Source organism: Aptenodytes patagonicus, chromosome 13 (genome assembly GCF_965638725.1).
Source record: "Aptenodytes patagonicus chromosome 13, bAptPat1.pri.cur, whole genome shotgun sequence".
NCBI classification, from domain to species: Eukaryota; Metazoa; Chordata; class Aves; order Sphenisciformes; family Spheniscidae; genus Aptenodytes; species Aptenodytes patagonicus.
The window spans coordinates 8,572,888-8,591,982 of NC_134961.1; the positions used below are offsets into that span (position 1 = coordinate 8,572,888).

Here is a 19,095-nt window from a genome sequence, read left to right on the forward strand (position 1 = left end):
ATCTGCTTCGAGACACCCCGACGTTTACTTTGAGTGAGAAATCATTGCTTTAGCTGTAATACTTCACAAGCGAGACATATCAAGTGAATGGAATCCACACAAATGAGGTCGTTAGCATAACCGAATATGCTCTTCATTCCTTCAGGAATGAAAAATATGAGTAATTCCCTGGCAAGGCCCAATTACGGTCTGCCAGCACTAGCACATGGGTTATATCTATTATGAAATAATAAGATAACATTAATAAGATTCCCAGAAAGAACAGTAGACAGCCAGTCTCCCAAACGCGTACAACTGGTCTAACTATTCAGGCTGTCTCCTGCCTGCAGAGCTCAACACTTGCCAGGTCTTTCTTGTCATCTTCAGTGGGAAAAGTTCAGGTCTACCAGCTTTTAAGCAAGAGGCTCCAAGTGGGAAATAGGGCGAGAGCTCTGGGAGTGCTGAGAAACACCGAGTAGCTGCTCTCTTTTAAGGAGTTTCAGTATCAGACATAAATGTAAGAGCTATGGCAAACAATCATACTGCTCATGAAATGTTACTGTAGATACAGAGCGATGCCGGCAGCTGTATATTGGGTTGTTAACCTGAGTGCACAAGCACAGCTCAGACACGTGCCGGTGGTGCTTTCAGCCTCTCGCTCCGAGGGCGGCTGAATAATCCTCTTTTAGCCCATTTCCTTGCGTCCTGAGGCTAACGACCCTGTATGCACCCACAGCATCCAGACCTGTTTCATGGGGGTATCAGCACAGGCAAGGAATTGGGGCCCGTGGTCTTTCAGATGAACATCACCCCCCCTTCCTGAGATACCTATGGAGGTAAGCTTAGGGAAAAAAAATAGACAAAGACATACATATAGTTGAGCATAACATCACAGGTTGCTCAGAAGCCTGGTAGGACAGGAGGCAGCTGTGATCTCCATCACTGTAATTCAGCAAGATGCATCTCAGACACTGGCAAGGAGCAGCCAGCTCTCCAGGACCAAGGACACGCTGATATCAGCAGTCAGATACTGCAAGTTTGGCAGGTGGCTAAATTGGCTCCACAGCCTCGCCGGCCCTTGTCGACGAAGGGAAGATGCCGAGTCTCAGCACAGAGGGCTGTAATGAGGATTAATAAGGCGTGTGAAGATGCTCTGTAATTGTCCGGCTGGCTGTTTCCTTTGCACCTTATGTTATCATTTATGCTCGTGCAAAGTGGCTGTAAAATGCTCCAGGTCTGATTCAATATAACTCCGCAGGCTCTTCGTACAGGTGTAAATTGCTCTGTGATGTTCAGGGCACTGTCTAAATGCAAACGAATCTGATCATCCCTGTTGTCTTTTTTTTTTTTCTGTAAAATCCTCTGCAGCCAATTGAACATTTTAATGCCCAATAAGCTGCAAAATATCAGGTATTTCACGCATAAACTTACTCCCCAGAAACAGAATTTGCAGTGCCCCAAGGTGGGCTGAAGCTGCATCAAGACGCCGCGGCTGGGCCACCAGCACTGTGGTCCTGTGGGCTGGCAGCCGCCCACACCCATAAGACCAAGCAGAGGAACATTCACATCATAAACCTCAGGGGCTGGTGCACAGTGACGGTGAGTCTGAACCCAGGAGAAGCCATGAAAAATGAGGTAACAACATAATTTTGGAGGGAATGGGCAAAAAACAATGCCTGACCTTGCCCAGACATAGGAAAAAACAACTGCAAACCTATGGCAGCTATAAAATGAGTCAGAACTAAAACGTATGAGTTGATATTACAGGGAATAACCCTTAAGAGGTGGAAGGCTTTGACAGACGCGCTCCTACAGGTAGCTTCAATCCCTGGCAGCTGCAAGGCTTCAATAATGAATGTCAGACTGCTGGCCAGCTGCGAGGGGAATAAACATCTATTTGCCTTCAGTGGAAGTAGCATCAGTTTGACATATGACATTCAAATGATATGAACTTTAAAAGAGTGGTTAAATGACTGCTGTTTGACTTGAAACCTTGAATCCACCGAAGCAGCATCGCAGCCGTTTACCTTAGCTCTGTGGGAGACTGAATCACTGGGCTTAAAAATGAAAGATCAAAGTGTTTCTGCAAATTCAGTCCACGGTAAGTCGTGTGTCCAGCCGATAGCATACATGTGCCTGAGTGACTAGAGGTGTAAAGACGGGTCCTCCTGTTAAGGGGATGCTGTCGTGTCCTTTGACACCGCATATGACTGCTGCTGGCACAGGCGGGACTGAGGAGCCACAGAGGTGTGTCTGTGCGACAGACAGATGGGAGAGGGTGGGGGGGACGAACTTTGGGGCCGTGGGATGGAATGGGGTGAGAAAGAGGGGGTCTCTCCACCTGCTTCCATCCCGCAGTCTGGCACCCCTTCTTCTGGCATCCTCTACCTCCTGGTAGAGCTGGTTGACTCCTCTTTGAGGCTCTTCTGCATTTTGCCTTGCAGGACTCCAGCCCAGCCTGTGCCGTGTCCGTCACCAGCTCATTTTTGAGTTGTCTAAGAAATGAGCGCTGCAAAGAATTTACCTCTCTATTTTAGGAGACCTTGTTATGCACTGCTTACATTAGCCTTTCAGCTTAATACCAGCAGTCATAGCACTTTTATAACCTACCTGCTGAAGTGCTTTTGCTCACAGTTCTCACACTAAAACAAAAGCTCAGGAGCAAAGCTGCTGCAGGAAAAAAATCACCGCTTCCTGACCTTTAGGCAGACTCTGTGGGCTGATTATTCTATTGATTTTAACCAAATCGAGCATTCAATAAGGGTGTCCGGAGGCCTGTCTCTCTTCAGCAGTGGGTCCAGTACAGCACCAGCAGCAATAATACAGACAACCTCTATGCAAGCCTGGGTCAGGGTCAGGAAAGCTCCAAGCGCCTTGCAAATTGCGCCAGGCACGACCACTCTACCCGGGACCGGCCGGGGGACCCCCAGCTCGCCAACTCACGCAGTGATGGCAGAGGACCGAGAGCCAGCGAAGCACTCGAACACGTTAAGCCTGACAGCGATACAACTTCAATGAGTGAGCACCATGTTAAGTGCAAGTGGGTGCTCTCACTTGAAACCAGCCTAAATAATTGAAGCATGAGTGAATGGGGCCAGATTTGAATGATGCAACTTGATGGTGAACTATCCTTACAGAAGGAGCTGTTGCTAAGCTGAAGCTATGTTTGCGTTAGGAAGTGGTGCTGTGCTATAGGAAGGGGATATGTAGAGCAAAGGAGTTGATGCTGAGGACCCTATATTCGTCCTATATGTTTTTTAGGGGGACTTGCTTCAAGCTGTCAGCAGCTGGAGCACGTTAGATAAGCTGAAGCACTTCTGCTTTAGCGTCATCCAAAAGGAAACCCATTTGCTCACTCTGTGACCTTGCTGTGATCTGAATCGAAGCATGGCATAAGGTGGATGCACGCCAACGCTCACTATTGCCTAGCTGTAAAAAATTTTTTTAAAAATTTTACATGCAGGTAAACTGAGGCACGCAGCTGTTGAAGAGCACAGCTCTATTTCCCTCTAGCTACGGGGGAGTGGTGCATGCTCGTTACCCCCGGAAATCGGACCAGAAAGGGTTCACATAGAACAACCCCCAAATAGCTGCTCAGTCTGGAATAAAGCCAAGAAACAGTGTCCTGTGTGCTGTGCCTGCTGGAACACTCACTGTATCCGAGTGATTCCCCACTGCAAGGTCACCCCCAGCTACTCCACAAAGCCAAAATCCGATGGCAAACCTCCCTCTAAGACAAGTAGGAACCGGCAAAGGTGTGCACTTTCTGCTCTTAAGCACGACCGAAGTCAGTGAAATGAAGACGAGATTTGGCACGCCTCAGCATCATTTTGTCCCTTGCCAGAATCCCGCGCAGGTGCCGGGAGATAAAGCAGGGCTGTGCGTTCGCCGGTCGGTCTCTCCGCGGGTACGTCGGTGCTGCTGGTCGCAGCAGCCTGCTCACCCGCTTCATCGGCACGGGATGCCAGCAGATGAAGACGCCTTTGAACAGAGATGAGAGAGGCTGAAATCCTTTGACACCTGCAAGTGAACTGTATATTACCAAAATGTTAAGCAGCTTTGTGAGAGAGATTATCCTGAAGGATGTTTTCCATAGTGTTGACATTTGCATGTGAGTGATTAATTCCACCACAGGCGTGGAGCGAGGAGGCAAAACCCTTCCCTCGCTGCCAACCGGGCAAGCTATGGCCTTTGCTCCAGCAAGGTTATTAATTCATCCCTGACCTGTGACACTGTGTGTGACTTTGTCACCCTCATCTTCTCGGTCACCTCTCAAGGCAGAGACCTGAGGATTTTCCATGCCCCTTTTTGTGAACCGCTGTGACGGTGCAGGCACTTTTCGGCTGTTTTTTCTCCAGGGCTCTGACTGCTTCTGTATTTTGTTGTTCTCCCCTGAGATGTGCCATCACAGTCAAACACAGTGCCATGGCTTTAAAAAAGGGACAGTAACAGCTGAAAATGAAGACGAATTGTCACTTTTGTACATTGGTGGCTGAAGGGAGCTGCACTGCTGCAGGTTACGAAGGCAGAAGGGGAAGCCGTGGCTGCCCGAGCTGCTGGGAATTTTCTAACCCTCTCACCCAGCTCACTGGTGACTCTCTAGAGAAGCAGCCTTACTCTTCCCCTTACGCTTCCAGGCAAGGGTGTCTTTCGCAGGGGAGTTTAATCTACTGCAGAAAGGTTATTATGTCTCTTTTGGGGTTTTCTACTCAATTCCTCAAAAATATAGAAAGGAAATACAAAAAGAATATATCTGTCTATCTATCTAAGAATACAAAAGAAATATAAAACCTCCTGTCTGGCAACTAAAGTTCCTCAGCCCAATTTTGCAATGGAAAACACCTCACACCATCAATGGCTCTGCTCAGCTATTTATTTTGGACTGGGATATCTTAAACGCCGCACCTCCAGAAGCAGTTCTTACTACTGATGGTACGCATGGGGTAACGCCTTGGATTCATTCAGGATATAATGAGTTTAATCCTCTAGGAATGCAAGCAGCATTATACATGGTAGTGACTGGGTTAGATACATATGCACATGCAAGTATTTCACCCAGCGCTGAAATTTGACAGCTTGGAAGCAGAAGACATCCTCCTGTGGAAGGGTACACTGAAGCAGGTGCATGAGGTGTTTAGGAGAGAGCATGGAGAGCATTTACACCCTGCATGAAGTCAGCTGGTTGCAGCACGGAGCAGATGCTGGAATCAAAGCCCTCTGCTTTCACAGAAAGACAAATGCTGGCTGAGACCAGCAAGGCTGTGCCCTCAGTAATTTGTGGTGCTACAAGGTGACGGTGGAAGAATGAACTGCAAGAGAGGACTTCTATCTCCACTCTGTGGCACTGATTTTTGAGGCAGAGGGACTTCCTTTGAGAATCCCACCAAAGAAGTGAGGAAGCCCAGCTGGGAGACGTGATGAGACCACACCGTTGTCTGGCCAATGGCTTATGAGCCCTACAGATGGATTCACTTGTGTGTAGAGGAAAGAACAGAATCAGAGACTGGCATCAGCTGGTTACAGAAGAGGTAAGTGAGCTTTTTATTGCAGTTAGCCCTCCAGTAGCAGTTTCTGGAGGAATAATATGAAATGTGAGCATACAGGTCTTCTAGAATCTACAAAAATGACAAAGTCTAGCAAGACTTTCCAGCTCTCAATAGCCGAAGGCAACACCTTTCTTCCCGACTAGGGTTCTCCAGGACATCTGAAGGCTCTCAGTGCTGCACCCTGCATCATTATTAATTCAGTTAAGCTGGTCTTACAATGGCCTAATATAAATCAGAGATTAAAAGGTGTTATGACGGCAGTATAGATGGTGCCTGTGTTGACAGTCCCTTCTATGGGAGATGGCTGCACGCCCGTGGTAAAATAAGCAAACAGGCAGGGCACTTCTCTCCCATTCTGCAAATCTCCAGTCATTAGGGGTAACTGCTTATCTCTGGGCTCCTCCAGTTAACTCATCTGCAATGTGAATCATGCAAAAGCCAGCTAAACCCATAAGAAAATCTAAATAAATCAGCATCAGAAAATTTGCCGCAGGCATTCATTCCTGCAAGGATGTGACCACTTTTAACACTTGTCAGGGTCATAGCACACAGCTGAGGAAATAGCCCTGGACAACTCTGCATTCCCACAAGAATAAAACCAGAAGACATACAGAGTCACCCAGCAGGCAGTAGGAACAGGAGCAATGGTAGCATTACTTAACTATGTGCAATTTGCTCTCCCTATCTTGATTTGAATTACACTGCCAGAAGAGACTGACAGTGTCTGGAATCAAATTGCTTAGAAAAGTACCTCTTCAGAGGGAGAGAAAAAAATGCCCAAATAATTTGAGTGCAAATGGTCTTGCAAAATGCCTATTGTGATCAGGGACAGCGGGACCTGGGGCTCGTGTTCATTAGGATAATGCTCATGTATTTATGCTGGGCCAAACCCCTCAAGCCCTGTTGTGAAATGGGGGGTTGCACCGCTGACATTTCTACAGCGCACACATCAACCTGAGTCTCCTCTCAAGAGTTAGAGGAGGCACCATCGAACAGCAGCCTCTGATCTGTTCCTGCTTCCTTCACTTCTCCAGATCAGCATGGGCTCTGGGGACCATCTTCAGGACGATGGGCTTCTTTGGTTGCATGAAACCTTTTGTGTTCAGAACCAGCGGGATCTTGAGCAGGAGGCAAAAAACCAAAATAGCCATGTAAGCTGGGAAAAAGGACAGTCATGACACTGACAGGACCCCTACAGCCCACATACATCTCAGCCAGCCCTTGTTTTCAACGCATTTCCTAACTTACAGGTGCACTTATAGCAGGACTATCACTATTGCTCATGCAAAACAGCTACGAGCTAGGGTTTAATAGCCCTCAGCTCTTGAGTAAACTGGTTAGTGAATTCTGGCTTTCACATGGCATGGTAGGAAGAGCTCGGTGCGCTGATCAACAGGCTGCACGTGGAGGGAAAAGCAGCCAAAATCCACCTGGGGAGCTGCAGCTAAGGAGGGGCACGCAGTGCCATTTTGTTTAATGCTGAAGTGTGTCAGTGCTAAGGGGAGCTAGATCGTAATGGGAGATGGAGAAGCAATAAGCTCTCCGGGAAGAACGAAACTAAGATTGCTGCTCAGATTGAATACTAAAGAAAAAGCATCCTCACACAGAAAAGCGAGAGGCTCCCATGGGTAGGCTGGAAATCTCAATAAAAAGAACATTTAAAGCGGGTGTTGGAAGGAGTCATCTTGCAGGGGAGGGAAGAGAGTTTTACCAAGTCTCCCCCATCAATTTGATGCTGCTCGTATCCCAGCTCTCCTTCTCCCCATCAGGACAAAGGTGATACACCCCCAGCCCGACAAGCTACATTAAAATCCCCATATCCCAGTAAGCTTTGTTTCGGGAAATTTAAGCAATGTGGCTCGGAGCCCAATGTGCCATCAGTGGAGGAGTGAGAGGAGGCTGCAGCTTCCATATACATATTCCAAGGGGATGTTCTGGCATGAATTTTTCCCTCCCGCTCTTATCTCATGTACATGACATCTTCTGTAGAAAAAAGGGCTGAAAGAGCCCCATAAACTTATGGGCACCAATAATACAATACATATTTAACTCGTCTCCTTTTAATTAAAGGCAGTTATAAAAAGAATCAATTTTATGGATTGCAGAGGACTAGAAAAATGTCATTAGACTCGGGGGAGGGTGGATAGGTCACTGCATTGTTAATGGACTATTACAGTCTTTCACCTCCAGGTTACTAGTTGAGTTGCAATCTGAATCTGCAGAGATTCCAGCCGAGCACCCATGCCAAGTAACAATCTAATAAGGATTTTTCTGTTTCTTACAACAAATGTCCTTTGAATACACTTGCTGCCGCCTCTGCTCTGGTTTCCCAAGCTCGCCTCATGAACGAAATGTATTAATGGCACAGGCTTTTGCAGCAGTCAGTGCAGAGAGCCGGGTCGGGGCTGGAAACTAACACCAAACATAGTGCTACCTGCCTCTGAGTCACCGGGAGTTGCCATGTTTTCAGGAGGGCTTGCTTGACATATAGTTTCCAACAGCCATCGCATTTACTTTATGTCAAACAGCCCCATCTTGCAGGGCCTGTCCCACCAGTACCGCATGCGGCATTCGCTGGGATGCCGGGCAAAACCAAAACCTGGAGGGATCCTGCCTAGCCTCAAAGGGGGAGAGGGTCGCCAATTCAAATTTAGCTCAGATTGCGCTTGCTTGAAAATTGTTAGCCTTTAGAGACTGCCTGGTGGCCCGTAAGAGATGAATTTTGGTGTCTTGGGATTTCTCACAGAGAATAAACATGTTTGTGTGGCAAAGCGCAGCTTTGGAGCGGGCTGGGGGGATACTCCCTTTCTGCTCGCTGGAGCAGGGTCTTCCTAAGCCGGGTCAAGGCAGACTGGCAGTGCACCATGGGGGAGCGAGCACCCTACAACTTAGGTACACCCAAAGAGAGGCAGAGGACTTTGGGGATTTCAGCCTGACATACTCCACCAACATTAAATTTGCTTCTGTAGAGGCTTAAAAAAATGTATCAGTAACTTGTGGTAAACCATTTAAATTAACTGAGAAGATTTAAATGCAGTTATTCCCATATGCCTCTCCAATCCACAGTGAAATCTTCCTCCCCGATCTCTGTGTGAAGTAGTAAAACCCAAGTCTACAGGCAAGGTTCAGTGGTCTCTGAACTCCTTGGGGAAGAGAGGTATTTAATGTGCATGTGAGAAAGTTCCCTACTTGTCCTGAGATGTAGGCAAGAGAGCGTGCAGGACCATCTCAGTGGGACTAAAGGGCAGGTAATAAAACACATCATCCCATATCCTCACCGGAGTGTCTTTGCAGGTTCTGAATGAGAAGTTTTGCAACAGGACAACCATAGCCACTTTCACGATGAGGAGAGCAAACCTCATTCCTATGCAGTTCCTGGGGCCAGCCCCAAATGGCAGGAAGGTGTAGGGGTCAATAGACTCTTTGCTTTCTTTACTGAACCTGTTTATAACAAAAAAAAAAAAGTTAGAAAGAGCTACTGTTCCAGGATATGTCAGCTTTCAGATCTGAAGTGACGAGAGGTCTGGGAAGGCAAAAGCTTTTTGTGTTTCTGTATGTATTAGAAGAACCCAGCTAAGTCCCTTATTTCTGTCTCAATAGATACCTTATGCCTCTGCTTTTATCCTGCTGCTTGGAGTTGGCTGTGCATCTCCAGATACATCAGGTGAACAGGGAATACCTGAAATATGCTAATGGATTTCATAGCTACACTTTTCTCAGAACTCCCTCTCAGCTCAAAAACTAAACCCGGATTTCCAACCCTAAACCACACAGGTCCACAGCTTCACGTCTTCCCTTTAGATCAAAGGACTGAGCAAACACAAAGACGTTCTCCCCTTGTGTGACTAAAGGGAAGGTTGCTTTTGAGACATGCCAGCCATTCCTCTCCTCATCATGAAAAACAGGGAAGAACAATCAGTTTCACAGAGAAATTTGCCGCTGAGCAGTTTCAGTAATACTGCTTAGTGATCAGTTAGTTTTCATGTCAGAAAGCTTTTCATTCCCGGTGCCTGAGGTCCAGGTACAAACCTCAGCCATGCTAAGTCAGCAGTGAAGTATCTCACTACTGAGACACCAGCACATCCCACTGATGAACTCCCAGCAAGGCAAGTGATCCCTAAAGAGCTCCCGTCCAGCTACCCATGCCCAGTTTGTCAACTGGAGTAAGGATGCAGCTACTGGAGCAACTGGTGTAACATGCCCATTGCGAGAGTACTCCCATTTGAGTGGTTCCTTCTGCATTCAACACGAGGGGTCCATAGGGGATTTCAGCAGCACCCATCTCCCTCCCTAACTTCTGCCTGATACTGCTGCCACGTTTTGTCTCAAAAGTCATCACATCTCCACACTGGGGTTAGCTTCCAGGGGCATTTCAATTCCTGATGCAAGGGCACAGATCTGGTCCTGCTCTCTCTGGACCAGCCCTCAGCGTCTTTGTGCCACTTGAAGGCTGGCAGGCCCAGGGTCTCCTGGGTCTGCCTTGGGCTATCGCCTCATTTCGCAGGGTCTGACAGAGACTCCTAAGCAAGGATTTTTTCATAACTTGAGTTGAAAATTAAGTTTTATTTCCTACCTGTCTTTGCCCTTCCACTGCTGATTTGCACGGCACTGTGCCAGTCACCCAATGGCTCTTGTTTTAATATCTGGCCATAAACCCCTCAGTGTTACAGCTGCTGGGAGCTGCTCTCACTGTCGCTCCCTTCAATGCAGTTAATTAAATTCCATGCACAGTTTATGGATGTAGATCATAAAACTCCCCTCACGGTAATGCTGGGACTAGATGTCAGACAATGATAAATGCCTAATTTAAATGTTATAATCATGCATTCCCCACTTTCCCTGCCATTTCCACTCCCAGGGCTGAGGTTGAGCGTGCAGCTATTCCCCCTGCCTGTCCCTCACCTCTCAGGCCTGAACTCCTCTGGCTCCGGCCAGTACTCCGGGTCACGATGTAGCACGTAGGCTGGGATCATGACTACCACACCCTTTGGAATGGTCACACCATTGAGCTCCACCGTCTTCTTGCAGATCCTCTCAAGCCGGCTCCCAGGGGGGTAGAGCCGGAGGGATTCGTTCACCACCATATCGAGGTACTCCATCTGCTTGATGGCGTTGTATGTGGGAGTAGCCTAGGGAGAGGAATCAGGATGGCTATGAACACGGGACTTCGCTCCCCACCCCAACACCCCCGCAACGCTTCCCCTTCAGGCATCAGAGACCAGAGGAGGGGAAATCTCAGTGCCAGCACCTCCTCCACTCTGTTTTGTTTCCAACCTGGCTTTTGGCTCAGGGTCTACAAGGTACAGGTGGGAACAACCCCAGCATCTCCCCACCTTCCTTTACCTTGTTGGGCAGGTTTGCATCGATCTCGTCCTGGAGTCGTTGCTGCACGTCAGGGTGGGTGGCCAGGTTATATGATATGTAGCTGAGGGTGGAGCTAGTGGTCTCATAACCAGCAATGACAAAGATAAGAGCCTGGGCCAGAATCTCCTCATCACTTAATGCTGAAAAGAGGCATAAAAGCACATGCAAGAAGCTGAAAACTACAGTGATTAACCCTTGGGAATTCAGGATCCCACTCATCAATCTAGGTAACGCTACTCATACCTCTTAACAGTTGGCAAAGGAAACATCCAGCTAACCCTCTGGTACCACAAAGGGGAGGGTCTGGCACTGTTGTACAGCCAGAAAACTGCTGTCAAAATCAGCAGTGTAACGTTGCTTTCTTTAAGAGCAGAATCAGGGTATCTGCAGCCTGAGCCTGATTCAGAAAGTCTCTGCTATCTTCTGGGACCATGCTCCTGGGCCAAAAAAAATAGGGGCACATGCCAGGAAAAATCAGAGATGAAGAGATGTCCAGCAGCTCCTCTAAGCCACGAGGTGGGCCTTGCGCTGCTGAGGGATTAGTAGCCCTGAGCATAATGTGGCATTGTTAATAAGGAAAATACAGGATTTAACGCTGGTACTGCAGTAGTGTCCAAGCGCTGCCAGGATGCAGCCTGCACTGCAGGCTGCCGTACAAATACCCTGTCCTGGCACCTCAAAAGTTTACAAGCATCCTGCCTTGACTGAGGTTGATGGACTGGGCCTGTGCCTTGGCTGAGCCATTATTTTCTAAATCTAACAGTTTACCTAGGATGAGGAACAGAGATGAGCTCACAGATGAGCAAGGTACGTGCAGCATATGTGCTTTGTGTGCTTTATGAAACACAGCCAACTTTGCTGGCTTTCGGAGAAGATAAAATAAGAAATGGGAGTAAGGAGATATTCACTCTGTTTGCTCTTTGTTGCACAAACAGACCTCAGGATTTATCCCAGGAAATGGGATATAATAAAATATGGCTGATATGTGATAAACATCATTACGGCCCAACTACTGAGACCTTGAATCTCGCGTAGGATTAATGCCTAAAATCCTCTCCTACTTCCTTCCTTTAACCGCACGAGGAACTACCGTGCTTTCTGCTGAGAGGAGGACAGATCTCAAGACATACATTTGTATGAGTCAGTCTCAGCAGACTTGGAGCTGTCATGTGAGCACTGCGAGTCAACCATGAGTTGCAGGAAATCAACCCGGTCCTACGGAGAAACAGAGGCAGTCAGAGAAGATGTGGGTGGGGAGGAGGCAAACCTTGTCTAGCACAAGCTCCTTGCTGAGACACCTGCTCCATTTGCAGCCCCACCAGCAGTCTCATGGCTTCAATGCATGTTGAGGTTCAGACTAGAGACCCTCTGCAAACACAGATACTTTCTCCACATGGAAGCCCAGGTGGGGCATGCTTCTGGCCCTCCCCAGATTTGATGAGCTGGGAGCTGTTATGGAGAGTAGGCGACACACCACAGCTTCTGAAGATGCTACCAGGTCCCTCCTGCACTCAGAAGTGAAGAGAAGAGGCCACCTGGGCTGGACTCACCGTGCTGCTGCCCTTTTCCCGTTCCTTCTTCATTTTTATGAAGACGCCCTTGAAGAAGTCCATGGCCTTTGAGGATAACAGTGTCACATTCATCTTTTCCATCACTGGGATAGCAAAGGGGAACAACACTAAAAGGAGAGAGGAGAACGATATATTTTAGCTCAAAGGGGCCCAAGAAACTAAAAACTGGCACAAAGCATAGAAAGGAGAGGGGTAAACCTGGACCCTGACCCCAAAAAATTGGTTTTTGTTTCCTTCAGCTCTCTTTTTACCTAACCATGGCTGGCATGCAATAGCACTTGAGAATCTCCTCCATATATCACTATATGGCCACAACGCCACAGTAAGTGCAGCCCTCTGTGACAGAGCAGCTCTCCATCGCGTCTCTGTAAACAGGGTCTCTGCTTGTAGGAGGATGCTGCAAAGACCCACATGGGTTATACAAATCTTGACTGTGGTTTCCCTGGGGAAATATTTCTACAGACCTGCTAGGGTGAATCTAATCCTGCAAAGCGCTAAGCATCTCCCACATGGCAAAGAGGACTTAGAGCTACTAAGGGAGCTACCAGGAAATGCAGGTGGTCACCACCTCTGACATCGATTCAGGGCTGTATGAGATGAACTGTGTCATACCTGAGAATATGAACACAGGGTTTAGGAGACTGAAGTTGAGAAATTCCTTAATGTTGGTGACAAAGGGGTCATTGGGGTTGCTCATGGAGTCAATATTCACACTGAAAGAAGTGCTGGCCACCACATCCATGCTGTAGGCTCCAAAAATGCTAGGAAGAGAAGAAGAGAGAGTGAATGGGATGAACCCAACCAGCGTAGTGAATAAGAGCCCACCTAGGAACAATCCTTGATAGGGAATCCCTTGAGAGGGAATCTCTTTTAATCAAGGACTCAGTGCAGAGTCCTAACATAGTAGGTCCTGTCCTGATTTGGCAGTAACTGGCATTATACTTTCCCAAGTTTCCCCAGTTGCATTCATCCCCCAATTTTTCTCAGTGTCAAAAACCTAGGCTGCAGTTGGAAAGCACTGCGGTCCGGGGTAACAAAGACTGTATTCTGATTTCTGTCTGTAAAAGAGATGATTGTAAAAATGGCATTAAAAAATACCATATCTTGCAGGGCTTCTGGAATGGCCCTACTCCTTCCTCAAAATACATCCCCAGAGAAATGAAACGGGGAATAGAGCACAGCCACCCCGTTTGAACAGAGCACAGCAAGCCCACTGCTGAGGAACATACCATGCCCATGACCGCTATGGAATTTGCCTTCATAGTTGACAAGGGATCTACGCTGCAGGATGGAAAAGGCTCTCCAAAATGGCCCCTTCCCCACACTGAATACAAACTCTTTCCTGTCAGCCCCACACAGTTACTTACTCCTTCATAGTCATGAACTCATCATTAGCCACTTTCTTCTCAACGTTCTTCACTAATTTTTCACCATAGTGGTTAATGATAGGGAACATCTGAAATGAAAACCAAAGCAGAAGGCACTGTTGACTCTTTCACCTCCACCAAACAAGGCTGGGCAACTCCACACTGCCCTCTGCGACTTGCCCAGTCTTTGCCTTGTTGAGGAAGGGCAGGCATGGGGAAGGTATCGTTTCCAGGCCTCAGACATTGCTTTCTCTCATCTTAATAACCAGTCCACAGAGCTCATCTGACTATAATTGAGCAAGGTTCTCCTCCCAAAATCCACACGCAGCTCCCATTCCAGCTAAGCCTCCACTCCAGCTGGGAGTGAACATGGCTTCCAAGTGCATGGAAAGTGGGCACCCATGGTCTGAGTGATGTGCTTAGCAAGAAGAAAATACAGGTCATAGGGCCAACAGCCTCAGCCTGCAATACCTTGTGAGCCATTTCATCCCCCTGTACCCTTCTCCTGACTCCCTCCCCATTATGGTAGACAGCCACCGTGTTGCTGAACTGCACCCAACAACGCAGGTGCTAATGAATGTGGTCTTGACAAATGGGGTGACTTTCCCATTTGAGGGGAAGGTTTGTACTTGGAAATGGCCCAGTCCTCCTCCAGCTATTGATGCAAAGTACCAGTGGCCTCTGCTTTACCTCCTTCAGCTTCCCGCTGGTGAAGGTTGGAGACAGCACAGTGCGAATCCTTTTCCACTTCTCATCTTCAGCCACGCTGATGGCCGACTCCAGGATCCCGTTCAGACTGGAGTTCTGCACAGGGAGAATTTTACAGCAAAAGAGACACGGTTATACATGGAGATGGGTGAAGGTTTCCAGCCCCCTTCAACATGACAGCAATGCCAACCCCCCCCCCCCCCCCCCCCGAAGTGTTGACTTCACCCCTGAAGTCCTATCAGGTCTACCTCAAACAGCAAACAGAAATGGAAATAAAAGTGTAAGAGTCATAAATGACATCAGTCCTAGGGTACATCCAGGCTGATGTCCCCATGTCCCAGCCACAGTGGCCTCTACACCTCCCTAGTTTTGTTGTTGGTACCATCAATAAACTGGGGCACAACAGAGAGCAACTACTTGCTGAAGGGCTCAGAGAAAGACAACAGAAACCAAGAAGAAAGTTTCTTTCTTGCTCCATGCACTCTGTACTGGAGAGGAAAGCACAGGACTAGGTACGTACCCGGCGATTGGTAAAAACGGTATAGCACTCTTTCACCAGGATGTTTTTGATGAGGATGAGGTCCAAAACGATCAGCACAGGCTGCCTGCCATCAAAAATCCTAAGCCAAGAGAAACCCACAGTCAGTCCATCGCTCACGGTCAGTCGGAGCAAAAGCAGCCTGCTTCTTCTGTGGCCAGAGCCATGCACATTGACTATTGGAGCCCAGAGGGTTTGGGCCAGCTGAGTCCCCTCTGACAAAACAGCCAAAGGGATGAGGCTGAAACTGTTTTATTATGTAGTAAAACAGGAGAAAGGGAAAGAAAGTGCCAAACACAGACAGCATGAGCATTTCTAGCAATCGTCTGTGGTATTAAAGAGTTGCCAAAGCAGTGTGGGTTTAGATAAAAGGCAGCTTTTGCCATGACATTGATCCCCTGCACTTGGGCTGTCTGAGCTCTGTTTCCACAACTGGTAGCTGGAGTCAATAAATCCACACCGAATAGCCTACCTGTGGGGTAAAGAGATTTCTCTGCGTGGCCTACGAGGCAATGAGAGGGGAAAAACTCGTCTGTCTCCTCCATTTTCCAATCAACAGAGGCAGAAAAACTTAAAAGCCATGGTGTGGGCTAAAGGGCAGGGAGCCTTGGGCCACAGCCGAGGGAAGCTGCCATCTTCAAGAGGCTTGAGAACATTTAATCTTTCAAAAAAATGTGCTAGGTTTCATGAAGCCTCCTAGGATTTTTTTTTGTGCAACAATTTTGCTTCAGTTTGAGAGGTTCCCAAGAGAAGCCTGATAAGAGGCCCCTGCACAAAACCAGCGCTGTGCAGGAAGCGGGGAGGCAGGTTGAAAGGTAGCTTGTGCCTCGGCTCTGGGAGAGGCAGGGAGCAAGATGAAAAACATTGCGGCAGCCTGCAGCTTGTTCTCTGCTCAAGACAGACAAAAGAGAAGCTTCAAAGGCATGAGGCTCAGTTTGACACCAAGCAGTGGAGTTTTCTGGGCAGGCTGCGTGGTTGGGAAATGATTGGTGCCTTCCCTCACTGATGCATCTGGAGCTAAGAGATAAAGATATGGCCATGCTGATTTGGCGGGTGTTGGAGGACAAGGGGAGCTCCCTGGGTGCTCTGTGGTGCAAGCTTTCCTGGCCCCGAGGTCACTAACACTGCTGTTTTGTTTTTAATGCTCCCAAAGGGAAAAAGAAAAAAAGGTTATTTTCAAAGCTTATGCAAACACATGACCCTCCAGACTGGCCGCCGTCATCCCAGCCCTGCACCGTACTGAAATCCCAGCAGGAGAGAAGCCTTGGAGAGACGGCTGGAGACTTTGCCAGTGGTGAACCTGGATTTTCCCCATGACCCAAGCTGTCACTGCTGGAATTACAGTGCTGAGACATGGTGGCATCGTACTTTTTTCCATCCTATTTTGGGGCCGCGGAGCACCCCAAACAGGCAGTTTCGTTCTGCAGAAAGAAACTCACCCCCAGATTTTGCCATACTTTTCAAAGCACATCTGATCAAAATTCGTGATTCCCTGCAAAAGAAGAAAGGAGAAATGAACAGTCTGCCAGTGAAGAGTGATCAAAGCAGGTCACAGCTGGCAGTGCAGTGCATCCCACAGACCCATTGTAAGTGGCAGAGGTTGGGGGGTGCATGGTAGCTCTTAAGAGTCACGTAGACGCTTAGGGGACATTTGCACTAGAGGGAAAAAAGAGAGCAGAGAGAGAGAAAAAAACCCCAACACTTTCAACGTCCACTAACCAACCTGAGCTAAAAATGTAATGAAGACAAGGTATGACAGGGTACACAGTTTTAGCGTGAGTAGAGTCAGCAGGCAGAACTAGATCCCAGGGTGTCCTTTCATCTTCAGCTCAACAAGTTAGAGCTGCTTCTGCCTTGTCCTCATGAGATCTTCCACTGCAGTTACTCAACCCGAGTGATGATGGCTTTTTTGTTTTGCTTTGTTTCCATTAAGGTTTTAACTGATGTTACATGTAAGGATGAAACTTATGGGACACATAACACTCACCATGCATCAACTAAACCATTAGTAAGAGGCCACATGCATGCTGTAAGCCCAGAAAACACAAGCTAAAACACCTCTTTCATTGAAGCTAATACATTTTGTTCTGCATTTACAGTCAGGTACCTGGGACCAGCTACTACCTAGTTATTTGGTAAGGTTTGGTAACTTGATAATATTTGAGTTTTATTTAGAAATCTATTCGCCTGGCTTAGTCTCATGCTGGCCCAACAGCAAGTGGCTAGATGGGGCATTGCTGGGGCTAATTCAGCCTCTTCATGGGGATGACACAAAGCACAAAGAAACATGCAGTTCTCAGAAATTAGCAGTCTTAAGCACCTCTCTAATTTTTTTTTTTCTTTGTTTCCAGCAGATCTTCAGCTGCTGGGGAGCAGGTAGAAATCCAGGGAGAAATTAATAACTTTTAAATTACAAAGTAGTTGAAAAACGCAGCACGCCTCATTCAGGTCAACCAGACCCTAAAAGTAATTTTTGCGTTCTCTGTGTGTCCAAAGAACTTCCTACCTGAAAGCGTCATTTCCACCCGACTGAATCAAGGGCAGAGGAAAGAGATGCTCAAAGGATGGGAAAAGCAGCACCAGCTACAAGTAAGAATCTCAGGCAGCTACGGAGCAGCAGCTGCCGGTACTCACGTGCCGGTACTCCAGGAGAGTTCCGAAAAACGGCAGAGGCCGTGGCCCGGGAATGCCCAGCTTCTTGAAGGCCTGGAAGGGCCATATCCCGTAGCTGCCAAGCAAAGAGCATGTGAGATGCATTTATGCGATGAAAAGAGAAGGTTCTTCACCCTGAGTACAGTGAACAGCTTAAATAGCCAGTTCCTGCCACCCAGAGAAAGCTGAAACTATGGAGCGGCAGCAGCAGACCTGCAGAGGATACCCTCTTCCTGCAATAAATGCAGGATCACTTGGGGTACAAGATAATTCAGGGTACATTTTGATACAAGACAAGGGCTGAAAGGAGCTGTAGCCCAGCCTAGGCAAACACAGCATACCTGGGCACCTCAGGTCTTTATTCAGGGGCCTCACTTATTTCTCCAGATCAGAGATCTGTGACTCAGGTGGCTGAAGAGAGGTCTCAGAGGGATTAAGTTCTCAAGCTGAGACCTGCCCTTGTGTTTGTCTTTGCAAAGACCTACTGTGATGCTCAGGTGGTAGAGCCACAGCAGCACAGCAGCTGAGCAGGGACATAAATTATAATAGCAAAATTAAGTTTTTGCTTGTATAGCTCACTACAGCTCCCCTGAGTGACATAAGCAAAAGGGCAATTTTGCCAACATAACTATTTAAACAGGGGCTTCTGCTGGCACAAGCACACGGGCAGACATGGACATCACCCACTGCCCTGCCTCCTAGCTCTCAGAGCCCAGCCCAGCCAGGGACACCCTGCCCACTTTGCAGCCAGGCAGAGCTTGCTGCAGTTAAAAGCACAGAAGTTACTTCTCCTTTTGGATCTGCTGAGAAAAGCAAAAAAAATCAAGAAGTTCCTTTTTATTTCCCTCCCTGCCCAGCCCAGTTTCCTCCTTCCCTTCCAGCTGGCACTGGGAGGGCACGGGGGAGCCCCGCAGCCCCCCTTTATCAGCCCTTGCCTCTGCCTTGAAGGTAGCACAGGAAGACCGAGGATCAGTTTTTTTTTAACACTAATTCATGTACTCGGGCACTTCATACCGAGGGTGATTGCCCCAGCCCCTCCCCAGCTGCAGGCACAGGCTTCTCCTCCTCCCTGGTCACCCTGGGGGACCAGCCTCTACTTACAGGACCAGGAGGCTAAGGAAAATGATGAGAAGCAGCCAAGTAACAAAAGAAAAGTTTGGCAGGAGATCCATTGTGTCTTCCAGCCTGTCCTAGGAGCACCCGTCTCCTGTGAAGCCGCAGCTTTGGTTTATGATTTTTTTTTTCCCTGGCCTTTAGCCACAGCCATGCCCATATGACGGCAAAGGAGGAGTTGTCTTGTTTGCTCCGTTGCTCAAACTTTAACCCTTGGGCAGGTTTCTCCCTAGATTGAGATGTCAATAAGATGCCCA

General features: G+C 48.0%; 1 protein-coding gene across 1 annotated transcript; it reads right to left on the bottom strand.

The window, feature by feature from the left end:
* Positions 1-5,496: 5,496 nt before the first annotated feature.
* Positions 5,497-18,910, bottom strand: LOC143166602 (cytochrome P450 3A24-like). The gene is made up of 13 exons (XM_076351115.1): positions 18,827-18,910; positions 17,708-17,801; positions 16,513-16,565; positions 15,056-15,155; positions 14,518-14,631; positions 13,828-13,916; positions 13,073-13,221; positions 12,440-12,567; positions 12,020-12,104; positions 10,869-11,029; positions 10,428-10,654; positions 8,804-8,966; positions 5,497-6,643 (listed from the first exon to the last, which is right to left on the bottom strand). The coding sequence occupies exons 1-13, from the start codon at positions 18,895-18,897 to the stop codon at positions 6,548-6,550; spliced, it is 1,530 nt and encodes a 509-aa protein (XP_076207230.1). The 5' UTR covers positions 18,898-18,910; the 3' UTR covers positions 5,497-6,547.
* Between the last annotated feature and the right edge of the window lie 185 nt (positions 18,911-19,095).